The 22,988-nt window shown below is 45.3% G+C and overlaps 1 protein-coding gene across 14 annotated transcripts in view; it reads right to left on the reverse strand.

Moving 5' to 3' along the window:
- Window positions 1–394: 394 nt before the first annotated feature.
- KIAA1217 (KIAA1217 ortholog) overlaps window positions 395–22,988 on the reverse strand; it is a 531,277-nt gene continuing 508,683 nt past the window's right edge. For 6 of the 14 annotated variants that reach the window (XM_050938987.1, XM_050938986.1, XM_050938990.1 and 3 more), the window contains 6 exons: window positions 20,883–21,037; window positions 20,057–20,203; window positions 8,030–8,149; window positions 3,377–5,065; window positions 2,798–2,920; window positions 395–1,774 (listed from right to left, as the gene is read on the reverse strand). In XM_050938987.1, the coding sequence (XP_050794944.1) occupies window positions 1,283–1,774; window positions 2,798–2,920; window positions 3,377–5,065; window positions 8,030–8,149; window positions 20,057–20,203; window positions 20,883–21,037 (2,726 nt within the window). In that variant the 3' untranslated portion in view covers window positions 395–1,282. Of the gene's footprint in view, window positions 2,921–3,376; window positions 5,066–8,029; window positions 8,150–20,056; window positions 20,204–20,882; window positions 21,038–22,988 lie in introns of all 14 variants that reach the window. The other 8 variants (XM_050938996.1, XM_050938997.1, XM_050938988.1 and 5 more) reach the window with 7 other exon arrangements.

A 22,988-nucleotide genomic window follows, 5' to 3' on the forward strand; every position in this document is an offset into this window, starting at 1 on the left:
TTTCCTCTTTCACGGTTTGGCCGGGTAACTCTTCCTTGGCATTAGAAGGTACGAGTCCAGCACTCAAAGGATTACAATTTTACTCATTATGTCAGACTGTTTGTTTACATTAAAAGTAAAGTTTTTAAACAACCATTTGAGTTGGAACCATTGTAAAGTTATTAGTGACAAAATACAAAAACATAGCATGCAGCCCTTTATTTTTGTAAAGTTCTTTGCTTAGCACAGTTCTGTATATTACATTGTGTTAAACAAATTTACTTACAAAAATGCGAGCTATGCAAACTTTTTGCTCCTTTCCATTTGCTCAATATTCACCTCTCCCCATATATATATATATCTCTCTTCAAAGCATGCATAAAAATTAATTTTGGTGTAGTAAAACTACTCTGTGCCCAGCCACATACAGTATTTATTTATATATATATATATTTATAGATATGTACAAAAGGTTGCCAGTATACATAACAGTACAGAAGTGTACATCTTAAAATCCACACTGCAATACATGTTACCAGGTCTCAATAAAACAAAAGAATAATGGTGGATTTAGCTAAGAATAAAAGTAATGAGCAAATACTTATGTAAAAACAATTTATTTTTTTTTGGATAGGCAAATTATTAAATATAATTTGAATGGCAGTGCAATATGTTAAGTTACCTCATACACACTAATACCAGTCTTACTCTGTTTCTGGTGTAGAGGTTTACTGTCCAGCATAACACTTTCAAATGTACATTATAATAGTATCAAAATGTTCTGGCAAAAAGATATTGAAAGGAACCATGATGTTTTGTTGACAAAAATAGAGATCTGTAACAAAGCTAAATAACACTAAAAGAAAAGAAAAACATTTCGTTTCAGTTTTACATTTGTGTATAATCACACTTTAGTATATCTCTGTTCACTTGTAGTCCCCATAATGAAAATAGCTTTATACAAAACAACCTACTAAAATTTCTGGAACCATACATTGTTTTTTCCATGCTCTATACATTTCTGTGCACACACACACACGGGTTCACTCTCATACACCTTCTGCACTTTTTGTAACAGGTGCTAGATATAGAAAGAAAATGCTCTATTATCATTAACAGCAACAAAGTTTTACAGAACACCTTCACTCTAGTCTATGGTATTAATCCAGTACTTAGCACATGTTTAATATTAAGTCTCAAACAATAAAACAAAATGATACATTCTCTTGCTAAAATATTAGTTGCGGATTCATTGATAATAAACTGAAGCTGTGGTGAAGTTGCGCGCACTAGCGTTTAGGCTTTAAGCAGTCTCCTTGGCTGAGGAGGTGAGTTTGCTGGCGTTTCCATTCTGTGACTTGTAGCTGGTGAAGCTAGGTGTATGGATTGTCCTGATGCTCTTCAGGCCTTGGGTCAGTGAAGTGGGAGAGGTAGACAAAGGGGGGGAAGAGGAGGAGGAAGGGGGGGATGGCCGGCCATTTTGAGTCTGTAGTGAGAATGAAAGATGGTGACCTTTACCTGTGTAAGTGGGGTTCTGAAACTTTAAGGAGCCGTTAGAGACCGAAGGAATTAGGGAGGTAGAGTGAGCAGTGCGACCTGTTTGAGGACTCAGAAGGCTAAAGGAAGGAATGGACGTTTTAGTAGGTGGATTGAGAGGGTTAGAGCTGTCACCACTAGAAGCAGGCACAGAGCTGCTTTTCCCAGAGGTGGGAGAAAAAGAAGGGATCTTAGAAGCAGGTAGGGTAGGGGAAGTAGCCTTATAGTCCCCACCAGCTTTCTTAGCACTTCCATTAGCCTGTAAATAAAGATGGCAGGAGACAGTTTGTCAGAAAGCTAGTAACATAAGTAAACAGGGCCTGGGAAAACAGCCCTACAGAAAATAAGAATTAACAGTTCAAGGCCTGAGCTAAGTCTTGCAGCTATGGACTGAACCTGGCAGAATCCCCAAAGTGCAGAACAAAGAATGCATAGAGTGCGAAGAGAGAGAAGAAAGCTTGTGTGAGAAGTCACATCAATCTACAGACTATTTACAACACTGGTCATGCTTCTGGACTGTTAATGTGAGAATGGAAACATTTGCATGGAGCATTAATGTGCATCTAATGCAGTCCATTAAACCAGAGGTTCTCAAACTGGGTTGGGACCGCACAGTGGGTCACAGGCCTGTTTTATGGGCTCACCAGGGCTAGTGTTAGACTTGCTGGGGCCCAGGGCCGAAGCTGAAGCCTGAGCCCCACTGCCCAAGGGCTTCAGCTCTGGGCAGCAGGGCTCGGGTTACATGCCCCCTACCTGGGGCTGAAGCCCTTAGGCTTTGCCCCTTCTCCCTCCTATCCCTCACCCCCACGTGGGGTTTGGGGCCCCTCCAACCCGGGGCGACAAGCTCAGATTTCAGTCCCCACTCCTGGGGTCGTGCAGTAATTTTTGTTGTCAGAAGGGGGTCGCGGCACAATGAAGTTACAGAACCGCTGCATTAAACACACAGGTTAGTATCCGCGCTTCCTTTAAAACGCTTTGAACAGAGGATTTCCTAGCTGTCCTGATGGATCACATTTACCAAAGGGAAGTAAACAGGTCTGGCATCCTAAGCTGAACATTGAAGTAAAAAGCAGATGTTTTATTGCAGGCATGCAAAGTATGGTGAAAGTGTAATAAGGATCATAAAGAGATTTTCATGCCCCCAAGATCCAGGATGTCTAGTTAGATCTCATTTGAAAGAAGAAATCCATTATTTGGTAGAATCTACGTCAGTGACTTGACTTACATTTTTTTAAAACAGCTTTAAATGTCCATCCAAAGATTTGGTTTAGGGTAAAACTACCTGTCTGTATTGGCGTGGATCCTGTAGCTTGTGCTGTCTGCCTGCTTTATCCAGGCTTCCTTGTCTACTTTTTGTAGCCATGGGTATTGGCATCCTGCTGGTCTGTGAAGTGGTGCTTGAGCCCTGTTGAAAGTATTGTAGAGACACAGGAAAGACAAGGAAATCGTGGTAAATATGAGTGCATTTAAAAAGGGGAATCACACACCATGCACAAAGAAGCTTTGTGTGAGAAGCCAAAGTACTACATGCAGGGGAAACATCAGAGATTCACGTCATGAGCCACACCACTCTTGTTAATTCCAAGAATCAAATGGAGGAAACTGCTCAACTACTGATCAAACTGGATTTAATGTCAGTGTCATTTCTCATTTCACACAGCAGATTATTGACCCAGCTTCCCTGCATTGCCCGTCACCAAACAGCAGCAGAGGTAAAACAATCTATTAGCTGTTAGACACCTAGTGGGAAGACCAAACAAGCCACCTGAAAAGAAGCAAACAAATCATGAGACACCTCTTGCTTAATGGTGATTATTGCAGATTTTAGAAAGCAGCTGGAGTTTGATTTCTCCTAAGGTACCTTACGTGAAGCTGATAGGATTGACGAAGGGGATTCTGCACCAGCATGGCTCTCGTCCAATACAACAAGTTCTCTGGGTGCAGCCTCTTGTGTTATATGGGAAGAATAGGGGGCACTGCTTCTTACAGAGCCACATGCAGGTTCAGGGACAGATCTTGGACTCATCTCACTGATGGTATTCTCTAGCTGTTTAATGGTCTGCTCAAGACTGTCCAGAGTCCTGTACGTATTCTTTCGAATTTCATCAGTCCTAGAGCTCTGTGCTGAAGTCTCAGGAATGGGATCTTCCTTCTCAGAACTCTCTTTGGTAACATCCTCAGGCTGAGACCCTGTGATTTCAAATCTTTTGGCCTCCTTGTGTTGCTTTAGAGTCCCATCTTCTTCCTCCTCCTCTTCATAAACCACCACCTGTAAGGTCTTCTTCCCAGTTTTGGTCCCTGTACGTATTGCTTGAGTCAGAGCAGCCAGCTGCTTTTTAGGGAACTTAAATTTAAATTTTTTCTTAGCATCCTGCCTGCTTCCAAACTGATCAGGAGAGTCCACTTCTGAATTTAGACCATAAATTTGACTAAATTTGTTAAAACCGGTCTTTGCTATTTCTTGTTCCTCAGGAGTTTTTGTTTCTGTAGAGTCAGAATTAGACTGAAGTTTAAATTCATATGGTTGCTCAAGCCCATGATTTGCTAAATAATCTGTAGCAGCCCTTCCATTATTAATTGTCTGCAGTGCTTCATTCTCTATCACAGGGATTTCAGATATTTCATTTTCTTCATTCTCCTCCTCTTCCTCTATCTTCTCCTCTGTCATCATTTTCTCTAACTCCTCATCACATTCTTCAAATATGGTTGAAAGTCTTTTATAAGCCGATCTAATATCCATTGGTTCTTCAAAGATGATGATGACTGGTTTTTTGTCCAGGCAAACTACTGGTTCTTCATTCTCTGTACTCTGTAGTACACCTTGTTGGGATGTCTTGTCCTTTTTGGCATCTATATTAACTGTTTGTACATCTCCTCCCTTCCTGCTTACTATATCATGAACTTCTCCAGTCGACAGAACCTGGACAGTTGTCTTGGTAATCATAAAAGCAATGTTGTCTGTTGGTGAGTTTTCTTCAACTGGAGAGCTAGTTGGAGACTCTCTTTCCTCAATATAGTTTACATTGGTATTTTTAGATACTTTAGGCCTTAGCACAACCTGACTGTAGTCAATTACAGGCATTTCTTGCTCCTGTGGTGATCTGGAAGCCTCCTGAGTTTGCAACTCTGTTTGCCTGACAAGAGGTGAAACGTTGCTGATTGGGACACATTTGCCTGCACACTCTAGTGGTTTGTTCTGAGGCATGTCATGATCAGTGTGTCTCAATATTCCATAGTTCAGCTTTTGTTTTCCAGTTTCAATAGCTGGATAATGCACTCCTAAGACATCTTTACTCCCTTTTCTTCTGTCACTTTCTGGCAAGCTTACACTAGAGAAGTTTGTGCTGATATTATGGGGGTTCTTGTTGGAATAGTCTTTATTCCCTACAAACAAATCTTTACTGAATACAGAATTCTCATTAATTGAAAAGCCAGTTTTATTTTCAGATATGCTGGAAGCATCAGAACTTCTCTCGTCTTCAGTTTTCCCCTCCCTCTTCTCTTTAGGGTGGTCACTATCTTTTGGAGATCCTGTTGTATCCCCATATACCTAAGGGGGAAAGTTGGATGACTTAGTTAATCAGAGTTGTTACTTGCAAAGATTTTTTTTCTCCAATTAATCACCATATCCTCAGAGGAAGTGAAGACCTTGTGAACTCACTGCTCTGTCCATTGCTACACAGCCATGTCTATAATAGTCTTCTGATTTTCTGTACCTCTTCATGGGAAAATTCCAAATTCTGGTAGGACAGTGTATAACATATCACTGCACAAAACTATGCATGTGCCCAACATGTACTCTAACCAAAGACTGTCCTTTTTATAAGGGCTCCAGAATGTGTTGTGCAAAAGCCTAAGTTATCTTATCTCTAACATTGTTTTACCTTGACCTGTTTAGACACCAGCTTTCAAAAATTCCTTAGTTTGCAAGACTGAATAAGCTCTGTCGGGAACAAATCAAACCATAAGTAAGGGAGGTTGACTGCCACACCAAAGGGACTAATTTGTAACTGTGAATATTGACAGTCCGTGCAGCCTGAAGGGTCTCTGGGACTGTCTCAGTAACACCTCCCTTCCAGGGGTCGGCACCACCTTGTTGCATGATGGACACTTGAAAAAATTACCGTACTTAGTGAAAAATTACCATGGATATGTTGCTGCTCCCTTCTCAATGTCACCATGGTACAGTCTAGCTCACCGTGAAAGTAAGCTTTGAAATGTAAACAGCTGTTTTCTAACTGCCCCTAATATTCCTCTTAAGAGGTGATGTTCTGTGTCAATGTAATTGCTGTCTAACCATACCAAAGTCATTCTACAAGTGACCACTGCAGATAAAAATGGTGTTTAAGTGAAGCACTAAATAAGTGACATATTTAACACCCTGAAAAACACAGAAAATAAAATTAAACCTATTTCTTTAAAGAAACAAGTCCTATAGGCACATGATGATTTCATCCAGTTTACATAGACACATTCCCAGGGAGGCTCTGAAGTGAGGAACCTTGCAGACAATACTTCAGAGCAGTAAGCAGCAGGGCAACGAAGCTTTTTTCTTTGTTTGTTTTAAAGAGCAGATATATTCTGTTGCAGCAGAGTGACAAATCCCTGTGAGAAGGCTTGCCCTTCATTATTGCTTTGTTGTTACTTATGGTTTTTGCTGTGGGTATTGGGGGTGAAGAGGCACCATGCTTATAACTGATGTAAAATAACCATTTTACAATCAGATTCCTAGTAAAAGTATTGACAGAACAAAAGTCTGAATGAAAAAAATGGTTCAAATACATCAAAAGAACAATATACCAGCAACAACTGCTTGATCCAAGCTGCAAACTATCAGTCATGAAATTCAATCTCCAACACAGAGGATGCATTAAAATAAAGGTACAGTAACTTAAGTGAAGTCATTCAAGTGCACACTGTCTCTTAATGCATGCGTCTCAGTATTATATATAAAGCTCAGAAAGAGGAAAGGCAGCTAGCAGTGAGCTAGGTTCATAGTTTAAAATCTGTACTCAACATGCTCACAGTTCGTTAGCACTAACAGAGATTATGCATCGAGGACACAAACTACTGAATGGTTTGAACAGGGAGGAATTATCATGCAAAACAATCAAAGCCAGAGAGGAATTGAAGTTCAATGTGACACTCCAGCCACACTTCACATAATGGTTTGTGTGTCAGAAATAACATGTCAGCTCTTACTTGTTTCTTAAGGGCCCAGACCTGCAAGTTGCTGAGGGCCTTCAGCTCCCATTACAATAAAGGGCTCAATATATTTAATGGCATTTTTGTAAGAGTGGGGAGGTTACAGCTAGGGCTCTGGCTGCATTTCATAGCAAGTGATTACATTCTACCTATCCCCCACTCCCCTGGATTTTCAGTTTTTCTATTTTACACTGCCTGTCCCAAACTTTAACAATGCCTAGAGACACTATACCAGACAGCCATGCACTTCACCCCAGACATGGCTGCACTCCTGGGGGAAATGAAGTGATACTTGTATAGTCTGTATACCAGTTGGTTAAGTTTGTTAGGCTCCACTGGATTGAAAGGTGCCCGTGAATATCATGCAAGATATAAGCTCAATTAACTTTAATTGCTGGGAGTTTGTGGTTGTCACAACCATTATTCCGACACTGAACAGTATTTTTGAGTCAGTTCTTTGGAAAAAAATGTTTGCACTATACTTTAGAAAATGTGCAATAGCTGAGTGCTGACTCAGGCTACTGGGTGACAGTACAATCATCTGGCCTTTTCAACACTGAAGTTGCACTGTCAAAGAAATCTGACATTTCTCCCAAAGAATATTTAGCTATAACCCCTCCCCTCCCCCTGCCCAAGTCCTCTGTCATGCTCAACCTTAGGCTTTATCCATGCAATGGAGAAAGCCAAAGACCAGGTTGAAAGGCTCCCCTTGAGCTTCAATGTTTTTCAAGATATTACAAATCTCACTTCACTTGTCATGTGATGTAAAATTTGTACTACACTATCTGATGCTGCTGCAGGTTCACGAGTTGGGGCCAAAGAGAGAAACAGTGCTGAAGGCAAAACTAGGCCTTCATAGCCTGGTTTTCAGAGGTGCTCACCTCGAGCTTCCACTGATATTTAAATGACACTTACAGGTACTCAGCACCTTTGAAAAGCAGGTGACTGGTTCCTAGGACTGGCACACTGACTTAGTGAAAATGCTCTAAGCTGCTACATGAGATGTGGGTTTTAATCCTTAGGCCTCGCCACTCCACTGGGCAGTGGTGGTGTATTATAAAATGAGTCTGTCAAGCTCGCCTCAACCAGAAATCTTATGTAAATATTAACGATGAGCTGACACCCCCTTCCCCAACTTGGGCAAATGCACAAATATAACTCCTGTCTGCCAGCCTCGGGGGTAAAAGCAAATAAGCCACTGGGATGGGGTTAATGAGGAAAGGACACACACGACACAAAATTAGTCTTGAAGCAAGGAAAGAAGGTTATGCGAAGAGGGGGTGGCATGTTTGTAAGTGCCACTTGTTACCTTCTTGTCCTTGTGGTGTATTAGAGCGCCAGGCCTTGTGTCTTTAACATGTGTGTCATTTCTGGACTGTTCAGCATGACTGTTTGAATTTACATCCATAAAAGAGCACTTCTGAAAAGCCTAAGGAATTAAAATACTGCAAGTTAGCAGGACACCCAGTTGGTTTTGACAGACACCCGCAAAGGAGTTCTGCTTCAAAGAGGGTATTTGTTTGAACACGGAAAACTGGTACCTACTATCACTAATTTTGTAAAGCATGAGATTTAGACTATCAGCAAAACAAAAACCAAGGTTTAATTTATGCCCGCTACTGCCCTGAATGTCTGAGTGAAATGCTATTTTCAGATCAGGTAGCATCTAAGGGCTGGCAAGCTCAAACTAACTGCATTACAAATAATGAATTTGTTAGACAGTCTGCTGAGTCCCACTTTACAGATGGGGACTCTGTGGCACACAGCGGTGAAAGGAGTTGCCCAAGGTTAAATGGGAAGATCCTGGTAGATCTGGGGACAAAAAACCAAGCTCCCACACCCATGTCATAACCACAAGACTCCCCTTAATGAAATGACTTCATTTCTCAGCATCCCTGCCTTTAACTTGTATGCCTAAACCTGCAGCATCTGACATTAAACTAAGCTTTCAGCTAAAGAGGCCCAATGCAAGAGAGAGATCTTTAAGGATATGGCTGCACTGCATCAGGAACAGGCCTTCCATCCTGGGTCCACAGACCCGTGCTCTCAGGGCTCATGCTAGCTCTGTTGATCTTGTGGCTTGGGTGCTGAAACCTGGAGGGGAGGGAAAGGGGAGTGACCTTGAGAGCCCAAGTTCCAGCCTGAGCCATGCTGTCTATACAGCTATTTTTCTAGCACTAGGGCAAGCCCTCCTAGCATAATAAGCACTATAGAGACACCCTAAGTGTCTGACTCCCCCTTTCTGCCCGAAACACTTTTCATGTATGGGTAATGAGCTCTATTTCCAAGAGGTGAGGAATGCTGTTTTGTCAGCCCCTGGCTAGCCCCCAAATTCTACCCTCAGAAATGCATTTTATCAGCTAAGCTGCTGACAGGCTCAGTTGTAACACGTGTAAGGAAATGGTGGCATGTGGGTAGGGTTTGGGCATTCAGAGAACTAGAAAAGAAGGATAAAATTCCACAAACACACCCCCGAGTTCTCATTTTCCACTCATTCTGTCAGGCCCCAATACCAGGCCTAACGAACGGCATTTCCACTGCCACAAAACTCTTAAACCTGCCCCCATGTGTGTTCTATCTGCAAACATGGAACCTATGGGAACCTGCAGGTGATTTTAAGATAGGCAACAAGAAGCCTGATGAAGTCACACAGCCACGTGACCCCACTGTGTGAGCTGAGGCACAGAAAAGCCTATGCTAATGAATAGTAAATACAGTGAAGTGTAACTGAACACAAGTTCAAGTTGGGGGAGTGGCGTGGAAATACCACGCAGGGCTGCATTGCACATGGTAACACGGGACAGCATCTCTGGCGTACATGTTTGGTATTGTGACAGACCCAGGCCAGTGGGGTACAGGAGTCTGGTAAAGGGCAAATATACTGGTCACTGGATGAGTAGTTTTCTGTTCCCTGAGTGACCAGAGCAGGGGCTGCCCTAGAGTAATCAGGAACCTGCTAGAACCAATTAAGGCAGACAGGCTGATTAGAACACCTGCAGCCAATCAAGACAGGCTAATCAGGGCACTTGAGTTTAAAAAGGAGCTCACGTCAGTTTGTGGGGGTGGGGGGGTGAGGAGCAAGGAGCTGAGAGTGAGAGGGTGTGCTGCTGGAGGACTAAGGAGTAGAAGTGTTAGGAGGAAGGTCCTGTGGTGAGGATAAAGAAGGTGTTTGGAGGAGGCCATGGGGAAGTAGCCCAGGGAGTTGTAGCTGTCATGCAGCTGTTACAAGAGGCACTATAGACAGCTGCAATCCACAGGGACCTGGGCTGGAACCCGGAGTAGAGGTCGGGCCTGGGTTCCCCCTAAACCTCCCAACTCCTGATCAGATACAAGAGGAGACTGTGGGTTCCACCAGAGGGGAAGATCACGAAGGTGTGCAAATCTGCCAATAAGCGCAGGACCTACCAAGGTAGAGGAGGAACTTTGTCACAACTGGTGTCAGATGTGGGATTTGGTGTGCACAGCACGGCAGAAGGAGGGTGATTAAAAAAAAAAAAAAAAGGAGAGAGGGTTTTTTTTTTTTCCCCCACCACAATGGATGACTTACTGCAGGCACTGATACAAGCTACGGCAGCCCAGCAGGAGGTTACCCGTGTCCAGGCAGCTGCCCAACAGGAGGCAGTGCAGCTGCAGCAAGAGACTAATCGCCTGCTGATGGACCAGGCTTCTCAAGACCGGGCTATGTTGCGGGAACTGGTAAACCAGGTAAAGACCCTTACAGAGCTGAACCGCGGCCATGATGGGACGCAGATCGTACAGGCCAGCCATTGGCTGGAGAAAATGATGTGGGAGGATGATGTAGAGGCATACCTTCTGGCCTTTGAGAGGACAGCTCTACGAGAGGCCTGGCCTCGAGATCAGTGGTCTGGCATCCTTGCCCCATTCCTGTGTGGGGAGGCCCAGAAGGCTTACTATGATCTGCCTGAAGAGGCTGCAGCTGACTACCCCCAGCTGAAAGCAGAGATCCTGGCCAGATCTCGGGTAACAACTGCAGTGCGAGCCCAGTGGTATCACGAGTGGAAGTACCAGGAAAATAAAACCCCATGGTCCCAATTGTATGACCTCATCCATCTCACACGAAAGTGGTTGTGAACGGAATGCTGGAGTCCAGAAGACATACTAGAGGTTCTGGTCATCGACCGATACATGAGGGGGCTACCGCCAGACCTTCGTGCCTGGGTAAGCCAGAACGAACGCTCCACCTATGATGAGGTTGTTGCACTGGTAGAGAGGCGAAGGACAGCGAGGGAGCTGACCCGACCAGTTAAGGAAGAGACACTCTGGGTTAAACTAGCAGCACCAAGCCCTAGAGCTCGGGTGACTGGGCAACCAGGAGATCACAGGTGGAAAAAGAGAGGGGCTGAAGGCCCACCAGAAGCCACAAAGAGTCAGAGCACGGAGGGAGAAGAGGATCATGATGTTAGACTGCCCAAACCAAGAGACTGGGGAATGCCTAAGGCCCCATACAGATGTTATGCCTGCGGGGAGTGGGGACATATAGCTGCACAGTGTCCCAATGCTGAGGAGCCAATGCAGTGTAACCTGGGGAACTGGGGAAACTCATGCTCCCTAATCCACCTTGTGGGGGTCTCACTAACCCCACATATGTACACCAGACCAGTAAAGCTAAATGGGGTAGAGACCACAGCACTGGTTGATTCGGGGAGTGCGATCACGCTTGTCTTGGGGAAGCTCATGAAGAGTAGTCAGCTGCTGCGAGCTAAGTGTACAGGGATAACATGCGTCCATGGGACAGTTGGTTATTACCCCACCATCCCAGTAAAAATCGAGATTCTGGGGAACACTACTGAGGTAGCAGCAGGTGTAGTCCCTAAACTCCCATACCCGGTGCTCATAGGGAGGGACTTCCCAGGGTTTGGAGACTTACTCCCAGTAGGAGGATTGGAGAAAGAGGGGAACCCTGAAGTTAGTGAAGCATCCACAGTAGACTGTCAACCCCCAGTCTTCTCTGAAATATCCCCAGATTTATTTTCCATTCCCAGACAGGGTAGGAAGTCAAAAAGGAAAAGGAGGGCAGCTAAAGCCCTGGGAACCCAAATACTGACTCAAAGCCAGAGGGTCGCTCTTGTAGGTATGCGGGCCCGAGCAGCTGAAAAGGAGGCCACCCAGGAGAGAGAAGGACCCGAGTCTGACCCCCACCCTAATGTTTCTGAACCAGTAGAGGCAACAGAGACTGAGCCCCTAGATCTTGGGCAGATTAGCCCCGGGAGAGGAAATTTTGGACGGGACCAGACTGAAGACCCAAGGTACGACAACATTAGAAAGGAGGTGACTGAAATAGATGGGGGTCCCCGTGGAAGGGAAAACCCAGGGACCAGGACCCTACTTCATAAGGAAGAAGAATCTCTTATACCGGGTTGCACCAGTACAGGGGCAGAAGGTACAACAGATCCTAGTACCTCAAGAACACCAGAACGCTGTATTAAGTCTTGCTTATAGTCATCTTTTTGGGGGGCATTTGGGGGTAGAAAAGACCCTGGCACGAGTCCTACGATGGCTCTTCTGGCCTGGAGTACATGAAGAAGTGCAGAGGTACTGTGCGTCCTGCCCAGAGTGTCAGCTGCACAGTCCCCGTCCCCACCTGAGGGCACCTTTAGTACCCCTTCCCATTATAAAGGTCCCCTTTGAGCGAATAGCCATGGACCTAGTGGGACCCCTGGAGAAGACGGCTCGGGGCCACCAATATATACTTGTTGTTTTGGACTATGCTACTCGCTACCCAGAAGCCGTCGCCCTCCGGAACACAGCCTCTAAAATGATAGCCAAAGAGCTGGTGGGGATCTTTGCCCGAGTGGGGCTACCAAAGGAGATATTAACAGACCAAGGACCCCCCTTTATGTCGAAACTAATGAAGGACCTCTGTACGCTGCTCCATATACATAACCTGAGAACTTCAGTCTACCATCCGCAGACTGATGGGTTGGTAGAAAGGTTTAACCGAACCCTCAAGGCTATGATAAGGAAGGTGGTAAGTTGAGACGGGAAGGATTGGGATACCCTACTATTCTACCTTATGTTCGCTATCAGGGAGGTACCTCAGGCCTCAACTGGGTTTTCCCCCTTCGAGTTATTATACCGGCGTCACCCCGTGGCATACTAGATATCGCCAAAGAAATTTGGGAAGAGGAACCCAATGAGGGGAGAAAAATAATAGAACATGTAATACAGATGCAAGACTGGATAACCCATGTCACCCCGATTGTATGGGAACATTTGGAAAAGGCACAGGAGGCCCAGAGAACCCATTACAATCGTCAGGCAAAAGTCTGACAGTTCCAACCAGGGGATCGGGTGATGGCGTTGGTACCCACGGCAGAAAGCAAGCTTCTGGCCCAATGGCAGGGGCCCTATGAGGTGATTGAACCCGTGGGGGAAGTAACCTACAAAGTGCAGCAGCCAGGACGCTGAAAACAAGAACAGATTTATCACATCAACCTTCTGAGACCCTGACATTCACAAGAAGTGTGCATAACTGTCCAAAAAGATCTAACCCAGGCAAACAAGCCTTCCAAACACCACATCGTCACGAATCCTGGGGCCAGAACAACAATGAGGCCCTATCGGGTGCCAGCAGCCAAAAGGGAGGAAATAAAAGCAGAAGTAAAAAAAATGCTGGAGTTGGGGATCATCGAAGAATCCCACAGTCAGTGGTCCAGCCCAATCGTGCTGGTACCCAAACCTGATGGCACCACAAGATTTTGCAATGACTTCCGGCGACTAAACGAAGTATCCCAGTTCGACGCATACCCCATACATCGCATAGATGAGCTAGTAGACCGTCTGGGTAATGCCCGGTACTTGACTACCCTAGACTTGACAAAGGGGTATTGGCAGAGTCCCCTTGCGGAAGACGCAAAGGAAAAGACTGCGTTCTCTACTCCAGCGGGTCTTTTTTTCAATATACTGTCCTCCCTTTTGGACTACATGGGGCCCCAGCTACTTTCCAGCACCTTATGGACAAGCTATTACACCCGCATAACAGTTATGCTGCTGCCTACTTGGACGATGTGATCTTTCATACCCCAGACTGGGAAACCCACCTAAAGAAGGTGGAGGCAGTCCTTGATACATTGTGGGAAAAGGTCTGGTAAAAGGTCTGGTAAAAGGTCTGGTAAAATCCCAAGTGAACAAGCTGGAGGCCATTCAAAACTGGCCCCGACCATGTCGCAAGAAACAAGTCCGGGCATTCCTAGGTGTAGTGGGGTATTACTGACGATTTATCCCCCACTTTGCCACAAGGGCTAGCCCCCTGACAGGTCTAGTGAAAGCCCGTGCACCTGATCTGATGAGATTGTCTAATGCAGCAGAGGACGCATTCACAGACCTACTGCCCTCTGCAGTAACCCCATACTGATAGCCCCTGATTTCACCAAGGAATTTATCCTGCAGACAGATGCATCGGAAGTAGGGTTGGGTGCCGTTCTATCACAGATGGTCGGGGAGGAGGAACACCCAATTCTCTTCCTCAGTAGGAAACTTCTTCCGAGGGAACAAAAATAGGCAGTGGTGGAGAGAGAGTGTCTCGCTGTAAAATGGGCCATGGAAGCATTGTGCTATTACTTGCTCGGGAGCAGATTTGTCCTCGTGACCGACCATGCCCCTTTTCAATGGATGCAGCGGAACAAGGAGAAGAACACAAGGGTGACCAGGTGGTTCTTATCCCTCCAACCTTTCCAGTTCCTTGTGCAACACAGAGCAGGGAGCCGTCACGATAATGCCGATGGCTTGTCACGTGTGCACTGTCAGGCATCCCAAGCTGCCCAACCCCTTGGTGTTGAGCAGAGGGGGAGGGATATGTGACAGACCCAGGCCAGTGGGGTACAGGAGTCTGGTAGAGGGCAAATATACTGGTCACTGGATGAGTAGTTTTCTGTTCCCTGAGTGACCAGAGCAGGGGCTGCCCTAGAGTAATCAGGAACCTGCTAGAACCAATTAAGGCAGACAGGCTGATCAGAACACCTGCAGCCAATCAAGGCAGGCTAATCAGGGCACCTGGGTTTAAAAAGGAGCTCACTTCAGTTTGTGGGGGATGTGTGAGGAGCTGGAAGCAAGAGGCACAAGCAGCTGAGAGTGAGAGGGTGTGCTGCTGGAGGACTAAGGAGTAGAAGTGTTATCAGACACCAGGAGGAAGGTCCTGTGGTGAGGATAAAGAAGGGTTTGGAGGAGGCCATGGGGAAGTAGCCCACGGAGTTGTAGCTGTCATGCAGCTGTTACAAGAAGCACTATAGACAGCTGCAATCCACAGGGCCCTGGGCTGGAACCCAGAGTAGAGGGCTGGCCTGGGTTCCCCCCAAACCTCCTAACTCCTGATCAGATACAAGAGGAGTTGTCCCAGACTGTGGGTTCCACCAGAGGGGACAATCACTGAGGTCAGCAAATCTGCCAATAGGCGCAGGACCTACCAAGGTAGAGGAGGAACTTTGTCACAGTATGTACATATGACAGTGATATTGCCCTCATGCAGGTCTTGGCTTAAACTTCTTGTTGTTATTCTCTCTCTGTTACCTCGGATTCCCGGTTTCTTTGCCTCCTGAACTACCATCATCTTTCTAGTCTGCTGTGGTCCCCACCAATCACGTGCTTGCACTTTCTGGATCCTGTCACTGTCCTCAGTGCCCCAAAATGTGTCTGTCTCTCCTTCCCTGCCTCCAGCTCCCCTCAAGCACTCCAGGCCCTGGCCTACCCTAGGCTGTGGGTTCTTCAGGCTGGTATCAGCCACACTATAGCAACCATACTCCAAGGTGGTGAGGTCTAAGGAGTTCAGGTTCTTCAGGGCCTATGGACCCTGTATCTTCCTGCAGCAATGCTCTGGTATAAGTCAAGTCCTAGGAGAATGGGTCTGCTACTAAGTCTTCCTCCTACTGCACCACAGAGTGTGGGCTCTCAAGACCTTACTGAGCAGAGCTGGCTTCTCTCTAATTCCTTGCAGGGTCCAGCCCAGCTCTCCCACTAGCTCCTAGTTCAAGAGAAGGGGCTAAAGGCCATTATTGCTGGTAGCTGTACGATGTACAGGTGCAGAACGCCAACAGCAAGTCCTGGTGTAGCACACTGGGAGTGCTGCTGACATGCACTTGCACGCTGCGTTATCAGTAAGGTAAATCAGCAGTGCTGTGGAGGAAAGGTGCATGCCAGGGAGGGAGTGGCAATGAGAATTAATTACACTATTGCAGGTAAGGAAGTGATATTGGTGTGGCAAGTATTGTGGTAACTATATAATTAATTTATCTCACTATCATGCAATTTATAGTACTAAATTACTTGATACAGTCAGGCACTTCCTCCAATATAACATCCTTCCCCTCTCAGCCTCTCTCCTGTTACTTCCTTTAAACACAGGACACTCATAGTGGAGAACTGTAGCAGACTCTCCTAGTATTCTTCTTTTTTAAACAAAGTTCTCTTTATAGATCCCTCTTTTTACTTACATTCATAGCGTTTAAGGCCACAAGGGACCATTCGATGATCTGTTCTGACCTGTATATCACAGGCCATTCAATGTCATCCAATTACCCCTCCATGCAGCCCAATAACATGTTTTGCTAAAGCATATCTTCCAGAAAGATATCAATAGAGGAAGAATCCACTACTTCCCTTGTGAATTTGTTCCAATGGTTAATCACCCTCACTGCCAAAATTTGTACCTAATTTGCTTTGGTCTGGCTTCAGCTTCCAGTTATGCTTTTCTCTGCTAGATTAAAGAGCTCTTTAAGACTCAAAAACAACGAGGAGTCCAGTGGCACCTTAAAGACTAACAGATTCATTTGGGCATCAGCTTTCGTGGATAAAAAAACCCACTTCTTCAGAGGCCTGGATCTTTAGGACTCAGTATTTTCTCCCTATGCAGGTACTTCTACACTGTAATCGTATCACCTCTCAGTCGTCTCTCTGATAAACTAAACAGACTGAGCTCTTTTAAGTTTCTCACTAAGGCATTTACTCCAGCCATCCAGTACTTTTTTTGGCTCTTTTCTGCACTCTCTCTCCAATTTTTCAACATTCTTTTATAAATATGAACACCAAAACTGACTGCATTATTCCAGTACTAGCCTCACCAATGCCTTTTACAGAGGTAGAACCACCTCTCTACCCTATTCAGCACTCCTCTCTTTATATAATCAAGGCCTGCATTAGCCCTTTTTGCCAGAATGTTGCACTGGGAGCTCATGTTCCATTTGCTTGGACACCCCAAATCCTTTTTAGAGTCACTGCTATCCAAGATACAGTTGCTCATTCTGTAGATATGGCCTTCATGCCTTGTTCCTAGATGTAAAACATTGCCTTTATCTCTATTAAAACACATTTTGTTTGAACAGATACACTTTATCAAGTGATCCAGATCACACTACATGATTGCCTTGGCCTCATCATTATTTGCCACTCAACCTTTATGTCATCCACAAATTTTATCAGCCTGATTTTATATTTACTTCCAGATCATTAATGAAAATGTACAAACCCCTAAAGAACCCAAGTAAAAACACCCCCAACTTGATGATGATACCCCATTGACAACTATTTTTTGAGATCTGTCAGCTAGAGAGCAGTGTGGAAGAAAACAATTCTGTTTCACAGCAACTTTCAAGTTTTCATTTTGTATTTATTAATCCATTTAACGTGTGCTCTCTTGATACTGCATAGTGCCAGTTTCTTAAATCCAAATGTTGTGCAGTAATAAACCAAATGCTTTTAAAAAGTCTAACTGTATACAGTTTTAGCAATCTAACATGTAATCTCTTCAAAGAATGAAATCAGGTTTGACTAGATTGACTATTGTCCATAAAAACACATTGATTGTCATTAATTGTATTCCTATCTATCTTTTAATTCTTTTAATTGAATTCCATATGAGCTTTTCCCTTATTTTTCCCAGGATTAGAGTCATGCTAACTGACCAGGTCATCCCATTTGCCCTTTCTGAGCACTGGCGCAACATTAGGATTTTTCCAGGCGTCTGGAATTTCCCCGGGACCCCAAGATTTATTACAAATTAATGTCAGTGGGCTAGGGATCACCTCAGCCAACTCTCAGGACTCTTGGGTGCAAGTTATCTGGACCTGATTTAAAAATGTTTACCCCTAGCAGACATTGTCTGATATCCTCCTCTTCAGTACCCTGACTCTGACTTTCCTTCACACCCTCCTTCCAAACCCCATATTAGCCTTGTCCCTATTAACCCTCCCATTCACTGCCTTGCAGAGGAAGAGCAATTGCGCAGCTGGGCTGCCTAAAGAGAGACAGGAAGAGAAGGAGAGGCAACCTAACTGCCTGTAGACCCAGCGCCTGGCAGCCAGAAGGACACACTGCAGGGGAAAAACTGCTCTCTGCCGGCTGCGTAGTTATCTAAGATGGCAGTGGCTGATGCCTGAGAGGTGTGGAGAGGCAGGATGTGTGAGGGTCACCCAAGATGCCTATCAATTGGCAGGCCTGTCTCATGTATTAGAAGCATTTTAAAGACATACTATACCCACAGCTGAGTGAATTGATTAGATAATTCTGTATAGTGCTTTTGAATGCCTGAAGTGCTCCATAGAGCCTATGTATTGTTACACAACCCCAATCTGTCCTAACCCTAGTCCAAACCCCCATTTGCTCAACCTGTTTCTCCTACCATAGAATGGAGACAGTACCATATAAAGTAGTGGTCTCCAACCTTTTTACGCACAAGATCACTTTTTGAACTTAAGATCAACCCAGGATCTCCCTTGCCACTTCCCCGAAGCCACGCCCCGCCCTCTCCATTCCCCGCCCCCGTCACTCGCTCTCACCAGACTGGGGCAGAGGGTTGGGGTGTAGGAGGGGGCTTCGGGCTGAGCCAGGGCAGATGGTTGGGGTGCAGGAATGAGGGTTGCAAGCTCTGGGAGGGAATTTGGGTGCATGCATCACATGGTCACACTGCACGTAATCTCACAGAATCCACTGGACATTTCATGAGTTTTATTTTTTATTAGTGTCCTTTGTGGTTTATAGATCCAAAATCCTTCAGGGATTGACAAAAAATCAGTGTAATTCTCAACTGTCGGGTGTGCACTGGTTGAGCCTGGGACGGGGTCACGGTGCAGGAGTGAGGGGTGCAAGCTCTGGGAGGGAGTTTGGGTGCAGGAGGGGGCTCCAGGCTTGTGCAGAGTGTTGGGGTGCAGGAGAGGGTGAGAGGTGCAGGCTCTGGGAGGGAGTTTGGTGCAGGGGATTGGTGTGTGGGACAGGGTTGGGGGTCTGGGAGGGAGCTATGGGCTGGAGTGCAGGAGAGGGTGTGAGGTGCAGACTCTGTCTGGGAGGTGCTTACCACAGGTGGCTCTCAGAAGTGGCTGGCTGATGGGACATCTCTGCGCATGGCTCCTGAGTGAAAAGGGGGTGTAAGGCAGCTCCATGTGCTGCCCACGCCTGCAAGCACCACCCCTGCAGTTCCCATTGGCTGGTTCCCAGCCAATGGGAGCTACTGGGACAGTGCTGGGGGTGGAGGCATCATTTGGAGCCGCTAACCCTCCCCTTTCCCCCAGGGGCCGCCAAGACGTGCCAGCAGCCAGCCGCTTCCGGGAGTGGCATAGGGCCATGGCAGGCATGCAACCTCTGAGCCCCGCCAGACTTTTAGCAGCCCGGAGATCGCAATTGATTGGCTAAGGCTCCAGGATCGACCAGTTGATTGCCATCGACAGGTTAGTAACCACTGATATAGAGTATGCCGCTAGGAAACACTAGAAACTCACTGACGGCAGTTTTAATGTTTGTTTTTTTACTACAGTGTCATTATCAGTGATCTAAAACAGTTCCACCTGTTGCAAAACGAAAGACCACGGAGTGAGTGTCTCTTCTCAGAAGCTGCTGCCAGAATGATGCATCCCATTATGGAAAGCTAAATTCTGTGATGTATCAAGAACTTAGACACATATACATGGAAAGGGGACCAAGGTTTCATGTGATGAGCCTAATCAACCCTGTAAGCCTAGTATCCGATGCTCCCATCAACTTCCACAAGAGCGGAGGGCACCAGGCACCATGCAGGCCTGGGTCCTGCGTGACAAACTCAGGTCAATGCTGAACACATTGAATATGTACAGCACAGTAAACCTGTTTGTGTATGTGTCATGGAGGATTTGTCCAACAGCAGTGCCAATACCTCTGAATAGTGAGCCACAGAAACCCTGCTTTTCCAGGCCAGAACAGTGTGGTGGTTGTGTTATGTAGATATTTATTCACAAAGGGTATTTGGGTGAGCCACCACACTCATTTTCCTTTGTGATCCTAGCTAAGAACAGAACCAAGGTCTGTAGAAGAGAGTGAGACCGTATAAGTATATCCATGTGCAACTCAATGTGCATACCTGCAATTCTGCCATTATCCTGTCTCCTTCCTCTTCCTCCTCGTCCTTTGTGGCAGATGCTGTGACAGGCAGTGGTGCCCGGGATGAGGCTGGATCTTCTTTAGGTACTTTGGACTGTGCTGTTTGGCAAGCATCTTCGCTGCCTTCCTGAAAGGGTGAAGAACCACAGAAAGCCAATATATATAAACCACGCTAGTGCAAAGCAAACACAGTAAAGTCAATAATAATGCAATTCCCCTTATTGCAGGATTTCAGGAGGGGCTGAGTTGTTTGTTTGCTTGTTTAATGTCATGTCTTAGGAACTCACTTTTTATCAATTTAAAATAAAAAAATATGGTGCTAGATCAATATAATCCTGATGCTGTTGATATAATGTGTATGAGATGGAGAGGCATCCCCATACTGCCTCCCTCCTCTTTTATTTCACTTCAAATGTAACAGGTGGGTAAAATAAGCAACAAGAAACTCTTAAAATGTTTCTGTGGAAACTCTTGACTCTCTGAGCTGATCTTCCCCATCTGCATAAGATGGGCTTTTTATTTTTAATCTTCTTATGACACACTGGATGAAAGCTGCTTGTGATTTGCATTTTACATTGTTGCAGAGAGAAGTGGAAGGATAAGAATTATGAGAATAGGACTGGACAAATCCTATTGGCTGCTTTTTCTGATCAGTAGAATTTCCTGGTGACCTATTAGTCACCTCTCTGAGCCATGGCCCTATCTCAACTTTTTCTATGGTTTAGACAAACAGCTGAAGTCTTGGAATGTTTCATGTGCCAGTCATTAGTCACTAAGTCAATTAGCTATTGCCTGAATCATCAAACCTTGACAATGGTGGTCTCTTTTTTGACTGCATAGATGACGTCTCCTGATCTCGTTGTGGTGAGGCCAGATCCCGGTAGGTAGCTGCGACGTGGAGGTGGAGGAGGTGGTGACTTCACCAGCTTGTCAGCTTCCTGTTCTGCACCGGGAGCATCTTCTGCAAAGTAACATGGCATCACAGAATGATCATTGCTAACGGGGAATGGCTCTGTTTTTTGTGCCCTCTACTCTACATTAGAGAAAAAGTCCAGCTGCTAAGAACTCTGTGACCATTAGCACATTCAGGATTCTAGCTTTAAAAGGTGCTCCTCCACAACTCTGAAAACACCTGCATTTACATAGAGAAATCAGTTCATTCCACATGGAAACTTGCAGTGATGCCCTGCTACCATTAAAGTCAACAAGGCCAGGATTTCACCGGAGGTGTGCAGTTTAGGCTGCCCGACATACCTAGGCACACTTCTAGCTGGTACATTTTGTAAGTGCATGTCTGCTTTCACAAGCAGTGTGTTACAGGGTATTTTTGTCATTACCCTGCCCTCTCTTGTGCCAGCCTCTGAAAACCAGTGAGCCTCCTCCTATTCTTCCAGCACATGGCCAGTTAAAAATCAGCACATAATCCTGTTCTATCAGAGGGGTGCTTTCTGCACTGTGCTAGAAAGGGATTTAAATGCCACTGTTACAACTCAGAAAACACTGGGTTATGCTTGGACAGCAAAGGCACCCAGGAAAATAAAAAGAGTACTCTGCTCCAGGAGCAAGTAGGCACCACCTCTCCAATTCACTTAGTGCACTGAGCCCTAGTAGCACGGGGAGGGCCGGGGAAGTCCAGCTCACCAATTATACCCTCTCCCCAGCAATGCAAGCTTTCATTTTTTATTTTAATTACAAGTTTCAGTAGCACACAGATTTGCCCCAAAATTACAACGTACTGACTCTAATGTGAATGCTATGCCACCAAGAGTTTCCAATTTATGGCAGATTAAAGCATAATCCAATAGCTCAGCTATGCAACCCCTGCATTTTGACAGGGGCTCCTGACTGTTCTGAAGAGGACAGCAGTTTCCTCAACCAGACACCACCACCACTTACAAACTGCTACCCCATAATTCATTCCTATTTGAAGGTGTATGTTTGCACGCAAGCCAAGCAGGACACACTGCAGCAAGAAACATGCACTCAGGGTTTTTCTTCTTCTTATTTACAAGCTTCATTTAAAAAAAAATAGATGTCTGTTACATAAATAGATCGGATAGACATGTACAAGGGAGTTAAAACCTTGTGTTCAGGACTACTAGCTGCTTGGGGTCAAGAAGCAACTTTCCCCATGGATAGGATATTGCATAACTGTCAATTATGGAGATTCAATACCTCCCGCTGAGGGATCTGATACTGACCACTATCAGAGACAGGATACAGGACTAGACAGAGGTTAGTCTAATCCACAATGGCAGTTCCTATTTTTCTAATGTGAACAGCCTTGTCTTTGTTCTCTTGTTAGCTCAAATGTTCTTCAGAAAAGGTTGAACATAAAGAAATGTTCTGTTGTATTATATAAGTCACTCTGTCCCTCCCTAGTTATCTGGCTCTGACTCACAGGGTTACAACAAAAGTAAACCTCCAGATATGTTTTACATTAGAGCTTTTCTCTTATCACCACATACCATTAAGAAGCTTGTAATGAATTCCGTGTATACTTCTTCCAGGACAACTAAGAGATTTTCTTGAATTCCAGGCTAAAGGAATTAGAGTTATTCTCTTATCCCTTACACATGACACACAGCAATTTGGCTTCATAGATGCTTACAACTAATGGGTGGTAGGTCCTGTGGAAGTCACAGCTCCTTCACAGGCTTGTCCAATCTGCCAGCCTTACAAATGCAGCACTCCTAAGTGCTAGAGCATCCACAGTTTTCCCTGCAGTTACTTGAAAATAAGAATGATGAAAGAATAGGAGGCATTGACGGAACGGCGGCAGATTAATTTCTATTGTGTAACCCACACTAGTGCCTTCCCTATCTTTAAAACTGGAAAATAAAAACGAAAGAGACAGGGAACCAGGAGGAGGAAAAATTGAGATGGTAAGTCAGTGTGACAGGTGCAGGTGC

This window comes from Gopherus flavomarginatus, chromosome 2 (assembly GCF_025201925.1).
Source record: "Gopherus flavomarginatus isolate rGopFla2 chromosome 2, rGopFla2.mat.asm, whole genome shotgun sequence".
NCBI lineage: Eukaryota > Metazoa > Chordata > Testudines > Testudinidae > Gopherus > Gopherus flavomarginatus.